General features: G+C 50.3%; 1 protein-coding gene across 6 annotated transcripts in view; it reads left to right on the top strand.

Annotated features, from left to right (window-relative positions):
• Positions 1-21,892, top strand: part of TNRC18 (trinucleotide repeat containing 18) — a 50,195-nt gene extending 28,303 nt beyond the window's left edge. For 4 of the 6 annotated variants that reach the window (XM_082772521.1, XM_082772523.1, XM_082772518.1 and 1 more), the window contains 16 exons: positions 519-693; positions 1,729-2,092; positions 4,683-4,958; positions 12,049-12,288; positions 13,870-14,312; positions 14,662-14,820; positions 15,601-15,742; positions 16,184-16,301; positions 16,571-16,646; positions 16,977-17,085; positions 18,004-18,120; positions 18,399-18,563; positions 18,915-20,209; positions 20,341-20,577; positions 21,042-21,116; positions 21,594-21,892. In XM_082772521.1, coding sequence (XP_082628647.1) covers positions 519-693; positions 1,729-2,092; positions 4,683-4,958; positions 12,049-12,288; positions 13,870-14,312; positions 14,662-14,820; positions 15,601-15,742; positions 16,184-16,301; positions 16,571-16,646; positions 16,977-17,085; positions 18,004-18,120; positions 18,399-18,563; positions 18,915-20,209; positions 20,341-20,577; positions 21,042-21,116; positions 21,594-21,800 — 4,198 coding nt within the window. In that variant the 3' untranslated portion in view covers positions 21,801-21,892. The remainder of the gene's footprint in view (positions 1-518; positions 694-1,728; positions 2,093-4,682; positions 4,959-12,048; positions 12,289-13,869; positions 14,313-14,661; positions 14,821-15,600; positions 15,743-16,183; positions 16,302-16,570; positions 16,647-16,976; positions 17,086-18,003; positions 18,121-18,398; positions 18,564-18,914; positions 20,210-20,340; positions 20,578-21,041; positions 21,117-21,593) is intronic. The other 2 variants (XM_082772522.1, XM_082772520.1) reach the window with 1 other exon arrangement.

The raw sequence follows: 21,892 nt of genomic DNA, 5'->3' as shown, positions 1-21,892 counted from the left end.
GCCCTCTGAGCAGGTTGGTCTTCAGGGTGCCCTTGTCCCTGCGTGGTGGTTCTTTCCCATCTCCTTGCTCGTACCCGAGCAGCCTGGTGCCCAGGCGGTTCAGCACCTCCCTGGGCAGCTCTGCACCTACGGAGTCTGTGAAAACAGAGGTGGGAAAAGGCCTACAGGCCAGCTCAGCTGTCCAGGCTTCCCTCTGCTGATCTGTACCAAATTGGGCACTTTTCGGTGGCTGTTACTCCAGACACTTCCTTTCAGGATCTTGCAGATCTCTGATTTCAGGCCCCTCATCTGTGCTGGTGGCCAGGAGTGTGCGAGGAGGGCTCCTTGGCTCTTCTCTTTGGTGGAAAACAAGAGGCAGGCCCTCACTTTGTCCAAACTGCTGTCACTTCACAGTGGATTTGGCTCCCGTTGAGGATCCCTGCTCTCCTAGGAGACATTTAACCTCACTTTTGAGCTTGGAGGGGATCACAGGGAGGAAAGCCCCCCCCACCTTGACCCATCCTGTGCTTGGCTTGCAGACTGAGCAAGTCCTTGTTGCTCTCCGAAGACTCTGAGACTGGCGAGGGCATGAAGAAGAGGCACAAGGGGGCCCTCCCAGAGGAGGACGAGGATGTGGAGAGCAGCAGTGGCAAGATGAAAGGAAGGAATCAGAGCTGGGAAGAGCACGATGTGGCTCCCAGCTTCTCAAACGAGGTCAGTGCCCTCATGGGGAATGCAGAGCCACGGGCCAAAAGCAGCTCTTTCCCATTTTGCCATCGTTGGCTTGCGCTGAATAACTCCTCCTGATGTTACAGCATCTGCTCTCAATTCACCTGTGTTCAGATGCTCCTCAAGGGAGGGCTTTCTGCAGTGGAGGGGTGTTCACAAAAGCTAGTGTTGGCGTATGGAGGCTGGGCAGGTCTGGTAATAGGTAAAAGCGAGCACCTTTGAGCCAGCCAGAGCATTGCAGTGTTGCACTGAATCCAGAGCAGCGTTTGCCTTACTCCTCTGGCTGTCGAGGCAGCAGTGGGGGACAGATTTTCTGAGCAAGGGAGTGCGAGCTTGCTATTTTAAATGCAGGCTCTTCTTCTGCTCCTATTGAAGCAGTGATGTATTTACTGGAGCTTTAAGCTGCTGATGAAATCCAAAATGCGTGCAGGCAAAGTACTGAGTTACAGCTGCTGTTATCTCACTGTAGCATGTGTAAAGTAAATTTACTTTTTTTTCAAGGAGCAAGAAAATATGGAATGGGTGTAACAGCCCTGGCTGTAATGCAGGGGTGCTGATATTCTTGCTGAGAGGTATTTGGGTCTTCTTGGCATCCCTGCCACTGCAGCTGGTTACTTACATGGAAATCTGTATTTGGCTGGAATTTGGGGTAAAGAAGATTTTTAATCCTTTAGAAAAAAGCTTATAAAACCAACCCAAATAAATCCTAAAAACCAAGAGGTGAGAAGAAGAGAACTCCAAATCATGGTGATTTGTGAATATGTTTATTTTGGAATAAAATTCATTTTTTTCTGAGTTAGTCTTGAGATTCTGCACTATTCAATAATAGTGAAGCTGTACCTTTTGCTATTTCTCCCTGGCACTGTGATGGGCTAGGGCAACTGGAAATTAAGATTTTCCTTTTGAGGCATTGTTAATTGGCAAGCACAAGAGACTGAAATGAGTGCTAGGTAAAAACCCTGGGGTCTGCCACGCTACCTGCTCTGTGTTAACTTGTGTCCCTTCCTTTCACCTTGACAGTTAAAGCTTAAGAAAAAGAAGGTACCATCAGATCAGGAGCAGCTAGCCAGCAAGCTTGACAAGGCCCTGTCGCTCACCAAACAAGACAAGCTCAAATCCCCCTTCAAGTTTGCTGACAGCTCTGGGGGGAAGCTGAAAAGTGGTGGAGGTGGCAGCAGGTACCTGCCGCCTCACGAGGCTCTGCCAAGTAAGGAGGAGAAGAAGAGCCTGGCCAAGAACCTGGGCCTGTCATTGAAAACCGCCAAGGAAGGTAAAAACAAAGTGGCTGCCAAAATGAAGAAGATGGAGGTGGGGTTAAAAGTGAAAAATCAGCTCAAGGTTTCCCATTCACCAGCAATATCTGAAGTTAGCAGCTACTCCTATAGTAAGTAATCCTTCGTTTGTCTCTTGTTACGGCGTAATCTGTTGTGGGAGCTTGTGGTGGGGGTTTGTGGCCTCTTGGTAGTGGTCTTGGTTGGAGCTGGGTCTGGTTTTGCTCACAGGTGAAAGGTGACCTACACCTTGGTTAATTAATGCTACTGTGTCTTTGGGGTGAGCAAGAGATGTCCCCCTGACTCGCCATCCAAGAGGTGGCAGACATCACTGCATCTCTTCCTGGCCTGTGTTGTTCTGAGTATCAGTGGGGAAGGAAGTCATGAACTCATGTCCTTGCTTTCAGTAGGAGTAGACACTCTCCATCTACCTGTCAGATGAGTACGCACAGCCTCTCCTCTCAGGAGGTGGTTAGCAGTTCACTTTACAGGCCCTTGGTGACTTGGGTAGGATTATACTGTGCAGGTAGCTAGAGAACTCAAAACTTGCTGGGGGAACTGGTGTTTGTAAGCATCCTGCTGCCTTTTCCTAGTGCCATGGCTCGGTTCCTGGCTGGCTGTGCGTAGCCCTCCCATTTGTCTCGTCAGGGTTCATCTCCACTCTGGCATCCCGTGTGTTCTGATGCACCCAAAGTACACCCAAGGCAGAGGTTCCCTGAAATGAGCAGACACTGTTACAGAAGGAAAAATCTGTAAAATTTCAGGTAGCATCGGGAAGGTCATAGGACCAGGCGTAGAAGAGTCTTTAACAGCTCAGGCAGACACCAGGGCAGAGAGCATGTGAAGGACTTGGAGTTTATGGTCTGTGGCCTGGTTGTTTAATTGTCTTAGCTCGCTTACATATGTATCTTTTTCCTTTGCTTGCAGCTCTTTAAACCCCATGTTAAAACTCTTATGGGGTACTCATATGCATAACAAATGTATGTGGCAGTGCAAGACCAGTTTAGCAATTTCACTAATGGGGAAGATGATGAGCTAGTGATTCTCCAACCGAACAAATGTTTGGCATGAAATCAACCATTTACGTGGTAAAATAGGAGCCATTGTGTCCACTGAACTTGAACACAGCCTTTGGCTGGTTGTGCTGTACAAACCGCCCAGCAGTGCTGCTTTTGTGCACTTTGCTGCCAGAAACAGACCCAAGGCTCCTCAACTGGGAGCTCTGGAGATAATGGGGAGGTAAGTGGGGCAGCACAGACCCTTGCTGGCAGAAGGAGCTTTCACAGTGTCCTTGCACTTGGTGCTGTGGTTTCAAGATCAAAAACTCCTTCCCAGACCTAAGGGGGCTGCAGTCTGAGTCCTCTTCTCTGCAGTGAGTCTCCTGGTGTAGGATTGTGCCCCTGTTGCCACATGAATCTCAGAGCAGAGGATTATTGTTACTGAGGAACCGACTCAGGAATGGCTCAGCTTTGATACGCTGTTTTTCAGCTGTGTGCAGGTTCAGGGAAAAGGGCCTTAGGCTGTCATTTGGTCACTCAAGCGTGATGGATTTGGGAAGGCAGGGCGAGCATATGGCAGCACCTCCCGTGTCTGGTGGGTTGCTCTTGTGGAGGAGAATGGGACTGGTGCCAAATGCTTGTGTCTCCCAACCTCGTGATTTTCTAGCTGGAGTCCTGAAAACCTTGGGCGTAGATCCAACAGGCGAGATGAGTATCCCATTCCTGCACATTTTAATGGAAGTTAGACTCACGGAATCTTTTGTGTATTTGGGCTTTGAACCTTCTAAATTGCCACCCCTCATTCTTTCCTCTCCACATCCAACACGACAGGGGTGGGAGTGATATGCAATCAGGGCTGATACTGGAGAACATCTGCTGCTGCTCCCAGGCTGGAACAGTCTGTGTCCATAACACCAAGTCGGTGTGTTTGTGAGTCGGGATGTGACCGTTCCTACCTGCTTCTGTTGTATCCAGGGGCACCAAATGTTTTTGTTCCACTCATCAGGTTCTGGAAAGGGATGGTTGGATAACATCTCACTGCCTGCAGAGCAGGACAGCTGAGTAAAGTTGGGGTTTGTGAATCAGGGAGTCTCGATCCCTGCTGTGTTTTGATGTACTTTATGCTGCATGCTGCTGAGTGTCTGGGGTGGCAGGTTCGGAGTTAGACCCGATGCCGCTTAGCAGCTGGGCTTGCTCTGGCTGCCTCTGTCAGAAACCCTCCGGGAGAGTCAGTTTATGTAGAAAACTGAATTAGGTTCATTATGATTTAGGTCAGAGGATGGAGCATAACCATGGTTGAGACTGATTCAGTTTGAGCCCAGTTATTGGTTGGCATCACTGCACCTTTGGTGCGCATTTCATGATGGAAGCATCTACCTTGGTTTTCTTCTGAGCTGAAAACATTTCTGCCATAAGGGAGAAAAAGAGGTCATTTGGCCTAGATGGAGAGTGTTTATTTGTAACTGAAAGAAGGAAATACATATTTGTGTTTTTTCGGCTCCAGCTTGCTGAACCTGAGACTTGTGATGGAGGGCCTGACAGGGAGGACATGGCAGCACTCAGTCCTTCATGCAGGCACTTTTCTTTCCTGGTGTAAAGCCTCTTCATGCAGAAATGCACAGAAACAGCCCTTTGCCCCCCTCAAAAAAACAAAACCCAACCCTGTTCTCTGAGGTAACGTTCTTCCCGCCTGCTTTGACCGCAGATACAGACTCGGAGGAGGAGGGATCCCTGAGGGACGAGTGGCCGGCACAGCCCCCATCCGCCCCTAAACCGCGGCCACCCGGCCTCTACAGCACGGCGGCCAGGAAGGGTGGCCGGGCGGCTGGCGGCCCCAAGGCAGCCCCCCGCAGCACGGCGGCCGGGCGGCCGCTGAAGCCCAAGGTGGCGGTGGGTCGGAAGCAGCCCTTCTGCCTGCTGCTGCGGGAGGCAGAGGCAGGATCTTCCTTCAGCGACTCCTCGGAGGACTCGTTTGATCAAGGTTACTAGCATATAGCAAACGCAACCCCAAACGCACCCCTCCGCCATGCCTGCGGGGGAGTGGGCGGGTGGGGGGTGAGTAGGGGCCTGGCGGGCTGGGGTCAGCCATTTTGATGGTCGGAGCCAGGGCGGCCATCTTTGTTCTTGGCAGCGTAGCCTGCTTTATCAGCCCGACGTTTATTTTTTATCTTTTTGTACTTGTATCATTGTGATATTATTACTGGCTGGCTCTTTTAGAGCTTTTATATCAACTGGGTTTTAGTGTCCACCTCTCCCTGCTTTCCTGTTCCTTTCCTTCCCTTCAGTTTTTCCCTCACTTTCTTCCTTGCTGCCACCACCACCATATTATTATTATTATTATTATTATTATTACTATTATTATTATTATTTTATTTCTTGTTATTTTATTTTGGCATGGGCCTTGTAGCAGTTTGGAAGAAGCCTTTTTTATTTTTTTAGTTACTTTTTCTTTTTCTTTTCTATTTTTTTTTAATACCGGGATACTGTTGTGTGGCCGTGTGACTTGATGTTTGTACTGCAATTTGGTATACCAAGCTTTATTAAACATATCGAGTTCATTTTTAACTAAACCTGTGTACCTTGTCTCTCTTGCTGTGTCTCTTATCAGGCGATTAGGTTGCCGCTTCACTTCATCCTGCTCTGCATCCCCCTCCTGCTCCCACTCCCCATGAGTAGAACTGGAATTAACCTAGTCTGGGTACTCTCTATTATTCAAATATCCCTGCTAGCAATTGTCGCTCGCTGCCTTTGTCCAAATAAAGCCTAGGCCTCTCTCCCACCCCCCACCCCTTTAATTTCATTTTTATTTTGTTCATCTAAGTGTTTTTTTGTTGTTTGTTTTTTTCTTTTTTTTTTTTTTCCAACCTGTTTCCTCTTTTGATAGACTCTCTCAAGGCAGGCAGATAAACGTGAAGGAACTCGGTCTTTATTGCTGCTGCTGTGTGTAAGGTCCCCATTATTTCAGAGCCAGAGATTTTTTTTCTCTTCACTTTTCAGAATGTATACGGCAAGTTTTTATGCCCCTTTTGGGTGGTAAATTTTTTCAGATGCCTGGACGTAACCCATAGTGCTCAAGGATGTGGCAATTACTGCATTAAACTTGAGTCTATGGTTTCCATCCCCCACCCTCACCCCAATATTTTTTTATTACAGCTTTTTTTTTTGTCAGCCTGTCATTAGTACTTCAGTGGGAAAGGAGATTACTTGAGACTTTTCCTCCAGAGACACAAGGGGTTTCTGTTTTAGAGCTCACTCATTAAATAATAATCATGGGGAAAGGTCATTTTAATGAGCCCTCGGCTCCCAAAAGAAAGTAGCTCGTCTGGGCTGAATGCTAAGCAAGAGCATCCCCAGTTGTTATCATTAAGTTACATGGCAGATCTGAATGTGGCACAGCAAAAGCCTTTTTAGTATTTCACACTGCTCAGACAGTTGTTAATTGAAAATGGGGCTGGATAGTTTTGCTTTGTTTTTGTTTTTCTTAGGTTTTGGTCTTAATCTCCTCCATGCACCTGTTTGTTTTTCCTTCCCTCCAAACCCATCCTCCAAAGAAAATTTAAGATAAAAAATCAAACACAGCAGAAAGATACAGAATGCTGATTTGGTTTGATTTGATTCTGGGCTGGACCCACCGATGCATCTAAAAGAAAAACAAAAAGAAATACATTTCAAAGAAATTAGATTTATTCCTTAGAGAACCCAAAATGTTCTGGGGATAGTGGATTTCATGTAGTGGTGAGATTGCCACATTTCCACAAAGAATGTGTGTTAACTTCCGTTCAGCTTGATATCCCTTCCCTGCTCCTTTCTGCATCTTTTCTTTGTTTATTTTGCTACTGTTGGAAATTTTGAGTATATCAGTCCCTTTTAGGTGCTATGTTTTTGATTTTCTGGGGGGTTTGCTTTTTGGTTTTGCTCCAGGTAAGCAGATAGGTAACTTGTCCCTAATTGGCTTTGTCTATTTTTCAAATAACCTGTCTGCTTTTTTAAAAGAAAAAAAACAAACAAAAACCTATCCCAATTTTATGGGATAAAATCTTGGGAGGGGAGGGGATACGGGAGGAGGTTGGGGAATCTGGAACAAATGGGAAAATGCATTGTAAATCCTTCTGAGGTGTCATTTAATGGTGGGGAAACCAAAGATGCAAAACCTCCTGGGGTGGGAGGTGGGCATGGAGAGGGAGGCCGGGAGGGATTATTGTTACAGTTTTGTTCTTTCTGCAAATGATTTTTATTTATTTATTTACTTTTGGTTTATAGTTCTTTTCTCAGAAGCATTACTTGAAGGGATATTTGGGTAATAGGGTTTCTAATGGCTTTCCCTGATACTAAACCAATTAATAACCTCAGCTTTTCTAGAAGTGCTCGCTTTCTCCTTGCAGCTGCTTGACCAACCCTTTCACCCCTGCCCCTATCCATGATGCTTTGAATGTCTGTGTCGGTCTCTTGCATTTGCTCTCACGCTGCACTAAAGAAGCAAAGTGGTTGGCTGGTTGTAGGGCAGACACTTCTCAGCGAGGGTCACTAGCCATGAACCTGAACCTTGACCATTGTTATGTAGGTAGGCAAAATAACTTTTCTTTATGTCATCTGTCAGCCTCAGATGTTTCGATGTTACCTCCGTGAATAATGACACGTAGTTCTTTGCATTCTCTCGGTTCTTTTAATTTTGAAGATGATTGCTGTCCACTTTTGACTTTCCTCTATCCATGAATAGTTTTGCATGGAAGATTTGCTTGAGTGTCTGTGTTTGAGGACTCCAGAACTGCTTCACTCTTTGCAGACTTCCTTTTGGGGAACCCCTTATCCCAGCAAAATGAAAGGATTTACAGACGGATCCAAGGTGGAGAAGCATTGCAAGGCTACGCTCTTAAAGGTTTCTGAGCCACAAAGCAGACTGTTTGGGTATTAGGGTGATGGATGGCCATGTCCCTGCCACTGTCTGTGTCAGATACAGGATTAGTAGCTGCAGGAGAACTTATTTTCGTCTGCTTTGAGATAGAAGAGGTAGGACATACTGCTTTCTTGCAGACCAAACACAGCCTTGCTGTTCTGGTAACGGACAGAGCTTGTGGTGTTTCATCTGGTGACCTTGGAGGGAAAACTGCTAGCTACGTAGGACCTTTGAAGGCCATCAGGATGGGTAACAAATGCCATGAACTTCCCAGGACCAAAGACCTACATTTCTTCTTCATCCATGTCTATTTTCCTTAAGAAATTAGTACCTTTTTCCTGTCCCCTTTTCCTTGACCTGGAGGATGGTTTTTACCCCAGTGGACAAAACAGTGGGGGATACCTAATTTCGCCATACAGCCAAGCCCACACAATAGTCGTAACGTTTTATCCTGTTTATAAGTACTTCTGGAGTCAGCAGCACAGCACGTATGGGGGGAAAAAAACCCTGCAAATTACGAGAATTGGTTTGCTTGACAAAATACAGTCTTAAATTGGGAATTCAAAAATAAGCAATCTCCAGAATCTGGACAGATCACACAAATCAGATGTCAAGGACCCAGTAGCTGTCTAAAGTCTGCCTGTACTTAGCCTGCTTTGTATGCTGTAGGCCTGCTTGGTGTTATAAAAAAAAATCATGCTATTTTTTTTACAATGTGAAATGACTCTTTTTAAGTGTGTGTTTTTACTCCCCTCCCCTTCCCAAGCCTTCCCTCTTCATACCCTCCTCAGTCCGCCTTGTTTACATCAGTCTTTGAAAACCAAATTGCTTAACCAATTTCTGCTCATCTTCATTTATGCCTCTCCTACAGCAAAACGCCACGGTGGCTTAGCTGTTAAAAGCAGTGAGAAAGTTTAGCATTTTTAATTTGGTTTTGGTTCTGAATTTAATGCAGGTAAAATTTTTTGGAAAAAAAAAAGTCATCTTTGACTCCAGTTCATCTGGTTCCAATAGCATTTAAATACGTCTTGTTTGTTCTGGCTGTGGAATTGTGTGTGTGTGTGATTGCATGTGTGGGTATATACACGCATATACATGCTCTTAAAAATGTCAGAAAAGCCATCTTTAACCTCGAATATTTTTTCCTCACCTTGGCTTGGTGTTTACAGAATTACAGTTGGAAAAATGCTTTGGATTTTTTTTTGTCCCATTGTTTTTTTTCTCCTTGTTTTTTTTTTTTTTTTTTTTTTCAGGAGAAAGAATTGAGACTTAGGTTGTCTAAAACATCTCTGTATACTTCATTTTAAGCCTGGACATGGGTACAGGGAGAGTAAAACTCCAGCTTCAGGTTACACACGGGCATCGTGAGTCTTGCCAAGAGGCCACGCAGTTGGCCATAGTGAACCAGCAGCTTATTTGCCACCAGGAAGATAAATCTGGGGGCTTAGTTTAGAAGTGGATGGATTTGGAGAGAAGCCCCAAACGTGTGCTGGGTTTGTTTCATTCGGTGGTTTTCATCTCTTGGGAAATGAGGAGGAAGAGGAGCCGGGCTGCTCTGTGCATGCAGAGCAGAGCTAACGAGCTGCCCTCGCTGCGAGAGGTGGAGGAGGAGAGAGCTGTGGGTGCAGGCTGGGAATGTGTTAAAACGTTCTTTTTTTTTTTTCAGGCTGAAAATTGAATCTCGTGCAGATAAAAATATAAGCGTTTTGGTAAAAATGCTGACGAGGGGCTATCTTGGGTTGTCTTTCCGTAGTGTGACACCGTGTGTGTGACGGAGGTTAGAATAACTGCCGGGTGCGTTACCGGATCGCACGTTTTCCGTGGCATGAATAATAGCAGCTTTCATCGTGGCTTTTAAATCTGTTTCACCTTGGTGCGTTTGAAATACGGTAGCAGCTTGATACCCTCGTGTCTGCAGAGCCCGTGCTGGCTGCTGGGGAAGAGTCCTCAAGTGCTGAAGGAGAAGCGTGCTGCGTGGCGGTCGTGTGGGACAGGTCGGGGAGGGATTTTCCTGCCAAATTCCCCCATTTTCTGCCCGTTTTTCTACCCACCTGCCCAGGCGAGACGCTCTTGGCTCGGCCAGCATTTTAGGTCTAACACGAAGGGCTGGATGAGCTGATTTTTTATATTATTTTTTGCTGAGAGTTACTGAATTTTGGAGCCTAGTTAGCTGTGAGGAAGAGGTCTCAAATCCAGGGTGCTTGTTGGTGGGACTTGGGGCACCCCACTTTTGAGTGAAATAAAGCTGGTTTAGGAACTCGGGCATGGTTTTGCTGCTTTCAGGCAGGTGGCTCCTGCACCTCAGAATAGCCAAATTCATCTGAATACCTTTTATTTTTGGCAAACTGTGGTAGAAAAACAGCAGTTGCGCCCCTTTATCTGTGAAGGGAAGGAGTCTGATCCTAATTTGCTGTGGATTGGGGTTTTTTTGCATGTGGTTTTTATGCGAGGAGCGTGGAGGGGTGTGGATGTCTCGGCATTTACCGCAGGGCTGTTGGTTTAGCAGCATTTTTATATCCAAAGGATCCAGTTTGAGCGACTGAGGCGGGGAGGGGATTTCTATGCAGTCAAGAATTAGTATTCCGTGACTATCTGATGGATGCTGTGCAGAAAAGCTCTCCTTGTATGAAGGAAAAAGAGAAAAAAAAAAAAAAAAAAAAAAAGGCTGGCCATTACTTCATTTGATAAAATGCAAGGACGAGAGCGCTGCTTTCTGATGTTCCTGTTATTTCTAATGTCACGGAAAAACAAGCCAGAGTGGAAAACTGACGCTTGTGTTATTGTATTTTTTTTTAACAACCAAGTGTGGAGAACATTTTTATCTATCCCAGAGGGCATAAGTGAAAAGAAAAGGATTTTGGTGTTCATTCCAGCTCATTTTGAAGGGATCTGGTTTCTCATTTGGCCGGCTTTCAGACGCGGGGCCAGCGGCTGGCAGGGGAGGCTCAGGCGGGGAGAGCAGGGCTCCTGCTAGCGGTGGAAATCTTTCAGCAACCTCGGTGATCCTATTTTAAGCCCTCAATTTCAAGAGAGATGAAATCTGCCTTAGCAGAGCCACTTCTGACAGTTAAAACCTGAAATCTGTGTGTGTATATGCGCTCGTATATGCGTGCGTGTGTGTGCGCGTGTGGCGTACGTGCCTCGGTGTGGTGACTCGGGCTCGCCAGAGCTACCTGGATGAGGTGTCGTTAAAATTAATTGCCTTTGGGCTGATGAAGGGCTCTTGGGAGGTGCTGCCGGGAAGGGAGAGAGACCCCTCTCGGAGCATCTGCCCCCGAGTTCCTGCTGCGCACACCCCATCAAGGAAAATCCCAGCCCCGTGCTCTGCGTGTGCCAGCAGAGGCAGGCTGCGAGGCTGCTTTCTTTGCCAGAATGACGCTGTGGGCAGCTTGTCCTGCCTTTCCCGAGCTGGGCTTCCCTAGCCTGAGCTGTAGAGAGGGAAGTGAAGGGCAGGGAGTTTTGAGGCAGAGCGTTCAAACGCTCCTTGTTGCCATCTCCAACACAACTGCTGCAGCCCGCTCCTAGCAAACGTCATTTTCGCCCTTTGTCTCTTCTCATCTGCAGATACAGTTTCCCTCCTCCTGCATTCCAAACCCATCGCTTTCAGATTATTACTTCTCTTCCCCCCCCCCCCCCCCCCCACTTTGCATTTTTGCCTCCTGCCCCTTCTCCTCTCCATGTCCTCCTCGCCTGCTGCCCTGGCGCAGGCTGGTCCCCGGTATTCCCCTCCCGTGCTGATCCCTGATTCTGATTGTGCTGACGGATTTTGTGCTGGAGGACGAGGTGGTGGGCGGGAGGGGAATCCCACAGCTCCCCGGCTGGGATTTTCGGAGGAGTTAAGCTTTTAATCCCTCCCGCGAGCTGTCAGGGAAGGGGTGCCTGGCTTCCTTTGCAAATCCCCGCCGGCGCCCTGCTCTTCCCTCCCTCGCCTCGGATGGGTCCTCGGGGCCATCCCGTGTTGCTGTGTCCTTCAAGGGGTGGTGGTAGGCAGGGTGATGCCAGCTGTCTGGCCACAGAGACGCGTGCGTGTCCATGGCCAGCATCTTCTGGCTCAGCTGCTGGGTGGCTCAGTGCTCCTTTAGGTGAGCACGGAGCGGCAGGAGAGGCTGGGGTGGAAATGCGGCTGGCGCACGGCTCCGTGAGGTTTGTAATGGGCTTCCTCTTTTCTGCGTGCTAGATTCCAGCTCCGAGGAGGAGGAAGAGGAGGATGAGGAGGAAGAGGAGGAAGCGGAGGACTATGGGACCGACGGCACCGACAGGCTGTCGTCGCCTGCCCTTGACGAGAGCGGCCTGGGCCTGCTAGCGAGGTTTGCTGCCAGCGCCATGCCCAGCCCCATCGTGCCCCCTCCGCTTTCCATCATCCAGCTGGAGGCCAAGCAGAAGGCGAAGAAGAAGGAGGAGCGGCAGAGCCTGATGGGTGAGCTGCGTGCCTAGGGTTGGAGCCGTGGGGGCAAGGTGGAAGGTTCAGGAGGTCCCAGCGGTGCTGCAGAGAAGCAGATTGTTACCCAGCCACCTCTCGCCCTGTCCTTGCCTTTGGCTGCCTGGTTCTCATGCTAAAGGCAGGGACAGAGAAGCAGAGACACCCAAGCAGAAGAAAAACCTCTTCAATTAGCCCATGCCATCAGCTTCCCCATGGAAACCAGCCAGGCAGACTCAAAATGAGAGTTCCTTCCTCTGCTCACATGTTTGCCATGCCAGCCCCTGTATCAGTTTCGGTGTTACAAGCAGTAGGAGTTTCATTTCTTCTCCTCCCCATGCCTGGCTGCACAAGTGCCCCTGGGTGACATCGTTCCCAGTCAGACAGATCTATACGGGCTCCATTTATAAATTCTCTATTAATATTTATTAAGTGATAATGGAATTTATAGCATGCTCCGGAATGGAAAATGATGTCTTCCTTGGGAGCCCAGCTTGTTTTAGCACCATTTCCATGCTATATTAGGCTTTTGCCAACTTGTTCCAACAGCCTCTGTGAAGAATTTATCGCCTTGTAACCTGCCCTCCTTGAAACTGGAAACATCTAGAAATTGTCTCATGCGGCAGCGAGGGAGGAGCACGGGCGTTGTGATTTCCAATGGGTTTTTCATCTCGAGCGTTGCCAGCTTTGATTTTGACAGGCTTGCTCTTCCCCTGTTCGTGCTGGGGCTGTCTCAGGGGAAGAGGTTTGGGTGGAAGAGGAGAGCAGGTTCTTGCAGGTTGAATTTCTGAAAGAAGATGCTTTCTCTGCATGCTCGTGCCTCGTACGTTTTCTTTTACCCATGAACGTTGTTCAGTTGTGGCTGTCCTTTCCCAAGGGTCTGCTGCAAGCACAGATTATCATAACAGGGGCTGTTCACTGTGGGGCTTGAGGAGAATTTCTGCCAACCTTCCTGGCGTGAAGCGAGGCCTGATTTCAGACCGTGTTGGTCTTGAAGGCAAAGTCACAGAGATGTGCAGGTGCTGCCTCAGTTTCCCTTCTGCCCTTGAAGGCCTCTGATTTTGCTCTCCTTTATCAGGTTCTGGAACACCTTGGTGTCATTAGAATATTTCAGGGTGCTGGGTACTTCTGTGCCTGTAATGCAGAGCAGTACGAGGGGATTTCCATCTGCCACAGACAAAAGACCATTTATGTTTCTTGACTTTAAGATAATTAGTCGAGCCAATAAATAAGCGTGGTGATGTCTCTTGGCCAATGGGAAAAAATAAGCTTGAAATCTGAGTTTGTTCAATTCATTAAGGAGCTTGTTCTCCAGAAACAAATGTGAGGCTGGAGAGGGCTGCACCCAGAAGGGTCGGAAAGCTCAGTCTGTGGGGTTTGTGCTCTGCTTCAGCCAAGCAACTGCTTCTTGTGGAGGGCTAGGGGATCTTTGCCTTAGGGATGGTGGGGTTTGAAAAGGGGACACCAGGGCTGTGTGGAACAGGCATGACATCTCCCGTGGAGCCCAAAAGCTTCCAGCAGGACGTGGCCCCTCTGGGCTGAGCCAGGGCTTTGACTGATGGTCGAATCCTTTGCACCTAGGGACGGAGTTCGAATACACCGACTCGGAGAGTGAGATCAAGATCAGGAAGAAGTCGCCCTCGGGGCTGCTGCGGGGGAAGAAGGGGCCGCTGGAGGCAAACAGCATCCCACCAAGCCAGACTCCGAGCAGCCTCGACCCCGGATCTGGAAGCTCTGACAAGTCCAAGCTTGGGGCTGAGAAAGGCCGCAAGCTGAAGAAATTCAAGTCCCCCAAGGACCTGAGCTTTGAGTTTGGGCTGGAGGCCAGCGACGATGACCTGTGGAACCGGCGCCGGAGCGAGAGGATCTTCCTCCACGATGCCACCACGTCCTCGGCCTTGCTGACCCCCACGGCTCCTGTCAGCTCCACTCCGGTCTCCAAGCCCGGGCGCTGTGGGAAGGGGGCCCCCATGAGCCCTAAAAAGGAGGGCAGCAAGGGGAAGGACAGGAAGGAGCTGAACAAGGTGAGGAACGTGCTGACAGCATCGGTGTGGGAGCTGAGGGCAAAAGGAGAATGATTAACTCTGCTAGGAGAGAGCAGGGGGGGTTCAGTCCCATCTCAGGGGTTGCTCAAATGCTGTCTGACTGCCCCTTGTCCCCTGTGCCACCTTCCTGATGCCTTCTGAGGGCTGTCCCTGGCTGGCAGTGGCAGTCATCTCCTGTTTGCTGACTCCTCCTCTGAGCTGAAAGCTTGGCTGCCACCCTACCTGAGCATAACCTGCTTTGCTCTACCTTTCTTCTATGGGCCTGGATCTTTATCAATGGGAGTGTTTACTTTTTTTTTTATTATTATTATTATTTTATTTTTTTTAGCAGCGGAAGAAAGGTAAAGAAGCACCCTGCTGCTCCTCGTCCATGTCTCCTCCTGGCATCCCTAGCTCTCCATCTGATGTTCGGGTCAGCCTGGCAAATGCCTTGGGCTCCACCAAGAAGAGCAAAGCCAAGGTGAAAGCCAAGGAGGTCAAAAAAGAGGTGAGAGGCTGGTCCTAGACTGTATGAGCTGGAGAGCGATTGGCAGAGCCCTGCTCTTTTTCTGGAGTGTGAGGGAGGGAAAACACAGAAAGCAGCTACATGTCTGTTTGGTGTGTCACAGGCAAAATCTGAGAAGCCTGAATTCCCAGGAAGGCTAGCAGGTAGTACGTGCTGCTACCATCTGCTGTTCATTTGAATTCATGCCTCAAATTAATGAGCAGGCAGGATTTCTCTCCAAGGCATGGAGTTGGTGGTGGAGGGAGAGCCTAGCCAGGTCACCACTGTTTTCTGCTCAATGTAGCCTGTCTTCTCTCATAATACACATTTCTATGTCTTTTCACCTGATTTCTGAGTGTAATGCTTCTGGTCTGCGTGTAACAGCAAGAAACAGATCGTGGGGCTTTGAGAAGAAAAAGGAGCAGTGTCTGCTGCCTGTTCAGTGAAGACAGGCTCTCAGGAGCGCTGTGCAGAGCAGTGCTAGAGCTGTTTGCTCTTAGCATCTCTCCTAGCCTCCAGGAGTGAGATGTGGCTAGGATGTGCAAAACAGCTTCTGCTCAGCTGTCGGTGATGCTCAGCAGTGAGGCTGGTAAAACAAGGATCTTTTTTTTTCAGCCAAAAAGCAATTTTGGTTACACCCACTTAACTCTGTGATTAGCACTGCTGAGGATGGAGACGAGTTTGTCCCGATATCCTCAGGTTGTTTGTTGCTGGAGGAAGGTGAGCTGGGATCAGACTGTTCCCTCTTGGCATCCAGCTGACATGCTGCTTGCTCTCCTACAGAACCGAGGGAAAGGAGGAGCTGTCAGCAAGCTCATGGAGAGCATGGCAGCAGAGGAGGATTTTGAACCCAACCAAGACAGCAGCTTCTCCGAGGATGAGAACATCCCATTGAGCATGCTGGTTGAGAGGCCACCCACACCAGGTGAGGGCAGGAGGGGCTGGGAGGGCTAATTGTGCGTGTAGAGGACCTGGATAAGATTCCCAAGGCTGCTTTGGAGAGCTCTTCTGCTTTCACACGGTCCTTGTCCAAAGCCATGAGTCCTTGTGGTGGAGATATCACTTCTCCAGTCAATTTGGCTTGCCAAACACCAGCCTGATCAGAGTGGCCAACTCTGTTTGACATCCAGACAAAGCCCAGTCACTGAGCAGCCCTGTTTTCATTTACTGACATATTATTAGCGGGAAGGGTGCCTTTTTCTCTCCAAGTATTTGGCCAGAGAGAGAGAGAGCCCTTTCTGCAGACTACTTGCTGGCCCTTTCCTAGGGAAGGTCATTCTGGGACTATGAGATTTCTCTCTGCCCTTGCAGTCTGTTTTTCATGTATGGTGCTCTCTAATCCCTACCTTGCTTCAATGCCTCGCAGCTCCCCGCTCCTGCATAATTGACAAGGATGAGCTGAAAGATGGCCTGCGTGTCCTCATCCCCATGGATGACAAGCTGCTCTATGCCGGCCATGTCAAGACAGTGCATTCACCTGACATGTGAGTTGTGGGGCTGCTGAATCTGCCCAGGCTCTGCTAGAAAATGGGGTTGTGGCTGGTGCAGGAATGGATTTGGGGGCTTTGTAGGGCTGTCTGGAGAGAGACTGACAGAGTCTGGCAGGGATTCTGTTTTATCAGTGCTGAGGAAAATCTAATGACCCCTTGTTGAATGCACTAAGCTAAACTGGTGGTAGGGCTCAAAGGGAGGTGTTACCCCTTCCAGGTGATCTGTTCCATGTGCAGTGTCTGACTGGGCCTTTGTGTTTCAGATACCGTGTGGTAGTGGAAGGTGAGAGGGGAAACCGACCCCACATCTACTGCCTGGAGCAGCTCTTGCAGGAAGCGGTACGTGAGGCCAGCGGGTGCCTGTCCTTGGGGCCGGGGCCCTGTTTTGGAATGGATTAGGCTAACTGAGAGTCCTTCTCTGTCTGGGGCTGCAGGGGTGCCCTGTTCCTGTCCCCATGGACAGTCTGGGCAGAGCTCCCCTTGGTGTGGAGCTCCCTGCTAGCAGGGGTAGTCCTTCATGCTGTCTTGTGAGCAGACACGAGGCCATTTCCCAGCAGGGAAACCATCCCTTGTCTTCTCCAGAGCTGCTTTGCTACATACCCAGTGTGCTAGGATGGTCTGTGCTGGTGCCAGGAGCCTCAGTAATCGCCTCCCTTTTGCCCCGAGCAGATCATTGATGTGAAACCACCCTCAGTGCGATTCCTGCCCGAGGGCACGAGGATTGCAGCCTACTGGAGCCAGCAGTACCGCTGCCTCTACCCAGGGACAGTTGTCCGAGGTAAGGCCGTCCTGGCTGCACTGTGAGCCAGGAACGTTGTGGTCCTGCATGCCCTTAGGGACGTCAGGCTTGTCTGGGATGGCCCTGAGGGCTGCTGTGAGTGTTTGGAGGTCAGAGGCTCACCCATTCCTCCAGGTCATGCCCAGCTCAGCGAGGGTGCTGGTTTAGTAACAACCTGTGGTCCAGGAGCCATGCTCTGGTAGGAGGAGGTCTGAGTGATTGAGGAGCTTAAAATACCAGGGAAATTTGACACATTCCAAAAAGCAAGAATTCACTGCAGCCCAGGCACTAGTGATTTCTGAGGTTGTGGAGGTTTCTGTATCATCTGCCCACTCACAGCTCTGCCTCTGACACATTGCCTCCCAATGTCTCCCCCATCTGGCCTCATGAAAAAGCCAGTGAAGAGCCCTGGACAATTGTGCCATGACCGGCCTTGCTTTGGGCTCTCGGTCACACTATATATAAAGAAAGAATTGCTTAAAATATATAGAGTGGTGATGCTGATGTAGGGAGAAGGAAGGTGAAAAACAGGAGCTCGTGATTGCTGAGAGTAGTTAAAAAATGCAGGTCAAAAAAATGTACTGCAGTGAAAAAAGAAAGGCGAATGTGCAGGAATACAGGGAAATAGTGACACAAGGTGGGAAGTCAACTGGAATGGTTGTTACATGCCATAGCAGAGCTGTTGATGGAGAAATTGAGGAATTCTGCACTGGTTGGGCTGGTTTAGTATTATCAGGAATCTTTCCTTGTTGACTGAACCTTCTGTGCTCTCCTGCATAGCCATGTAGGAAAGGTGGGGGTGGGATGTTTTGGAGTTGATGCAGGATCCCTCTATTCCCCTGTGTTCCTGCTTCCCTGACAAGTGGTTTGTACTCTTAAGTTTGTCAGTAACACCTTCTTCTGCTCCCTAACCTGCAGGAACCCTGGATCTGGAGGAAGATGGTGATCTCATCACAGTGGAGTTTGATGATGGGGACACCGGGCGCATCCCACTGTCTCACATTCGGCTTCTCCCACCTGACTACAAGATCCAGTGTGAGTCTGACTGCTCAGTTTCTTGCACGATACTTCCCTCTCCCAGGGGTAGGGAGTTTGGAGCCACCGTCCTCTTAGATTTTGGGGTTAATTCACAGACTTCCAACCACAAAGGTTGCGCCATCAATTATGGACCTACAAACCTGGGGTGGGGCACAACCCCTTGGGGAAAAAGGCCCAATCCCTGTTGGAGAATTGTTAGAGACAAGTTCCCTGTATCTCATCTCTGTTGTACGTGTTGTTTCACTGCTTTTGAACATCTCTTTGACCCGTTCCAGGTGCTGAGCCTTCCCCGGCCCTTTTGGTACCCAGCACCAAGCGCCGCAGCCGTAAATCCAGCAAAGATGCTGGAGAAGGAAAAGAGGGGGCTACGCTGGGGTCAGAGGAACCCGTGTCAAAGGGCAAAGGGCGAGGGAGGAAGCCGACCGTCAAGGCGAAAGCTGGTAGGTTGTCATCTCTGCCAGCCCTGGAGCTGAGAGGCCTTGCACAGATCCCCACCACTCTCCCCAAGTTAGGGCAGTTGCCTGGGGCAAGGTTTGGACCAGAGGGATGGATGTACTGCTTGAGCGCAGAGCATCTGTGCATCAGCCCTCTCTGCTGTGACCGTAGTTCGCAGGAGGCTGGCTCAGAAGGAGCAGTGAGCACCTTTGTGCCTCTTCAGGGAGCCCTAAGTAGTCAGGAACAAGCCACCCGTGGCCAGAGACCAGTCAACAACTGGTGTCTGGCTGTGTCTGAGCTCATGGAGCCCATCTGGGTGGATACCTTCATGCTTTTGTGTTTCTTAATCTCTGCAGAAGAAGCTGTCTTGCCAGAAGAGAAGGATCAGGTGGAGCCTTCACCTGGTGCCTCTTCAGTCCCAGAGAAGCCGGCCTGCCTGGGCAAGCAAAGTGTGAAGGGGTCACGAAAGTCCCAGCCGCTGCCTGCTGGAGGCTCCCCGGCCCCCACAGAGGAGAAGCGGTCAAAAGCCAGTAAAATGAAGATCTCTACGAAGCTGCATAGCCCCCCCCAGCCCACTTACCAGCCTGCTGTGTTCGGCAGCATCCTCGGCACAGAGCCCTACGGCGACCTCCCGGGGACGCTGGCGGCCTTCAGCTCCGGCGAAGCCTCGGCATCGAAAGGCAAGGCCAAGAAAGGGCGGCCCACAGAAGAGACGCAGGAATTCGGCACCATGGCCAAGGCTCAGAGGAAGCACGACAGCGAAATCCTCATCAAGCTGGACCACGAGGGCGTGATGTCTCCAAAGACGAAGAAGATGAAGGAGGCGATGAGGATGCTGGAGGACTCGAACCTGGCCAGTCGCAGAGATGGCAAGAGTCTCTTGGGGCTGGGCTATTCCTCTGCAGTGGGTACGGAGGGCAAGCAGAAATCTTCCCGAACCAAAGCAGCTGACGGAGACCCTTCTCCTGCCAGCTTTGGGGGAAAGTTTGATGGCTCAGCAGAAAGCCTTGCTGCCTCCAAGGACCAGGAGGACAAGGCAGCAGCTCCGGCAGCCGTGGAGGAGTCTGAGAGCAACAGCAGCGACAGCAGCTCAGAGTCAGAGGGAGAAGAGGAGGCTGAGAAGAACAGAGGGGAAGCCCAGGACAGCAGCTCAGCCAGCTCCAGAGCATCCACCCCTCTCTCTTCCTCCAACTCCTCCTCTTCTTCCTCTTCTAGCAGCAGCTCCTCTTCATCCTCCTCTTCCTCCTCATCCTCCGCCTCATCGACCTCTTCTTCATCGAGCTCCAGCTCCTCTTCCTCCTCCACGACGGACGAAGACTCCTCCTGTAGCTCTGATGACGAGGTAGCTGAGGCCCAGCCAAGTTCCTCGGTGCAGCAAGCCCTCCCTCCCAAGCAAACCAAGCAGGCAGGGAAATCCCGCGCGTCCTCCCACCCCCAGAGCCAGAAGCAGCCGGCGCAGCAGCCGGCGCAACAGCCGGCGCCGCAGCAGAGCGGCAACAAGAGCAGGCCCAAGAAACGCGAGGGCATCCACCTGCCCACCACCAAGGAGCTGGCCAAGCGCCAGCGGCTGCCCTCGGTGGAGAACAGACCCAAAATCGCCGCTTTCCTCCCCGCCCGGCAGCTGTGGAAGTGGTTCGGGAAGCCCACGCAGGTAAACGCAGCCCCTCCTGTTCGCGTGGTGCCTCTTTGCCCCTGGGGGCTGCACAAAGGAGGCTGGCACAAAGGTTGTGCTGGCTGGGGGCAAACCAGGGCTGCTCACCCGTGTCCATCCTCTCTTGGCAGAGACGAGGAATGAAGGGGAAGGCCAGGAAGCTCTTCTACAAGGCCATCGTGCGGGGCAAGGAGATAATTCGCATTGGGGACTGCGCCGTCTTCCTCTCAGCTGGCCGCCCCAACCTGCCCTACATCGGCCGCATCCAGAGCATGTGGGAGTCGTGGGGCAACAACATGGTGGTCCGAGTCAAGTGGTTTTATCACCCAGAAGAAACCAACCCTGGGAAGAAGCTGAATGAAGGCAAGGTAGGCTGGTCTCCCTCGCTGAGAGGGCTGCAAAGCTGCTTGTCCCTGTTTGTTTCCCAAGGACCAGGAGAATCACAGCCCGGTTTGTTACTGGTAGCCTCGTGGGGTGGACCCATCATGTCCTGCTGTTGGGGATGCCCGTGGTATGGGCAGGCCTGGTATTGACCCCTTCAGCAAGGGAAAGGGTGTCTTTTATCCTACTGGGAAATAAAGATGTTTGTGTCGGTCCAGAAAGAGTCTGTCAAGAGTCAGAGTGTTTGTGTGGTGTAAAAACTGATGCCTTGCTGCTCAGAACCACTGAATTCTGCACACGTGCACAGGGTGGTTTGCAGTAGGCCCTCAGCGTGTGTTACCTGTGGCTGAGGTTATAAAGGCACAAATGGTGGGCAGGTGGTAGCATGGAAAAAAAATACTAATTCACTCTTCATTTCTCTTCTCTTTTCTTCTTTTCCTCTTGGGCACAGCGCTGGGATCAGAAATCAGGCAGGAGCCTGTCCACAGCTCTGCAGGCATCCAACCAGAGGAAGGACTTCATGGAGGTCAGTGAGGTTGGGGGCGGGCTGGGGTGGCACGCTGGGGACTGCATCGCCAGTGCTGCTGGGGAAAAGCCCCTCGATTATTTGACTTTTACCTCAGCTGCTGAGGTAAAAGTCAAATACCTTTGCATTTGCATCCTTTACCTTTGCATTTGCATCCTTAAAAAAAGGATGCAAAACTCCTGGCCTCTGTATTCCCCTGCTGGGGCACTCTGCAGCTGAGTTCCCCTCCGTGGAAGCTGGCTGTGAGCAAGGGCTCGGGTTTATTGTGCTGGACCCATTGTGTCTGGACTCCCATGGGAGCAGCCATGCCCCCAGTGCCCCTCCTAGGACTGGTTGAGTTCTGCCTGAGTGTGAGCACAAGCCCTGGCCAGTCCTGGTGGATGTTTTTTCTTGCAAATTGAAGATGACGCGTTAAATGCCGTGAGATCTAATTGCTGCTTTTCTTTCTGTCTCCCTCCTTCCCTTCCGGTAACGCAGCGAGCCCTCTACCAGTCCTCCCACGTGGATGAAAACGATGTCCAGACCATCTCACACAAGTGTCTTGTTGTTGGTCTGGATCAGTACGAGCAGATGCTGAAGACGAAGAAATACCAAGACAGTGAGGACCTCTACTACCTTGCAGGGACCTACGAGCCCACTACGGGCATGATCTTCAACACCGACGGGGTCCCTGTCATCTGCTGACCGCCCAGGGGACGCGTGCCACCCCCTGGGAAGGGACGGGACAAACATGAGGACGTGCCTGTTAAGACGACATGATTGTTTCTTTCAATGCT

This window comes from Aythya marila, assembly GCF_965140915.1.
Source record: "Aythya marila genome assembly, chromosome: 15".
Classification (NCBI taxonomy): domain Eukaryota; kingdom Metazoa; phylum Chordata; class Aves; order Anseriformes; family Anatidae; genus Aythya; species Aythya marila.
The sequence above is the reverse complement of the archived record's forward strand: the minus strand, read 5'-3'. Positions and strand labels throughout refer to the sequence as shown.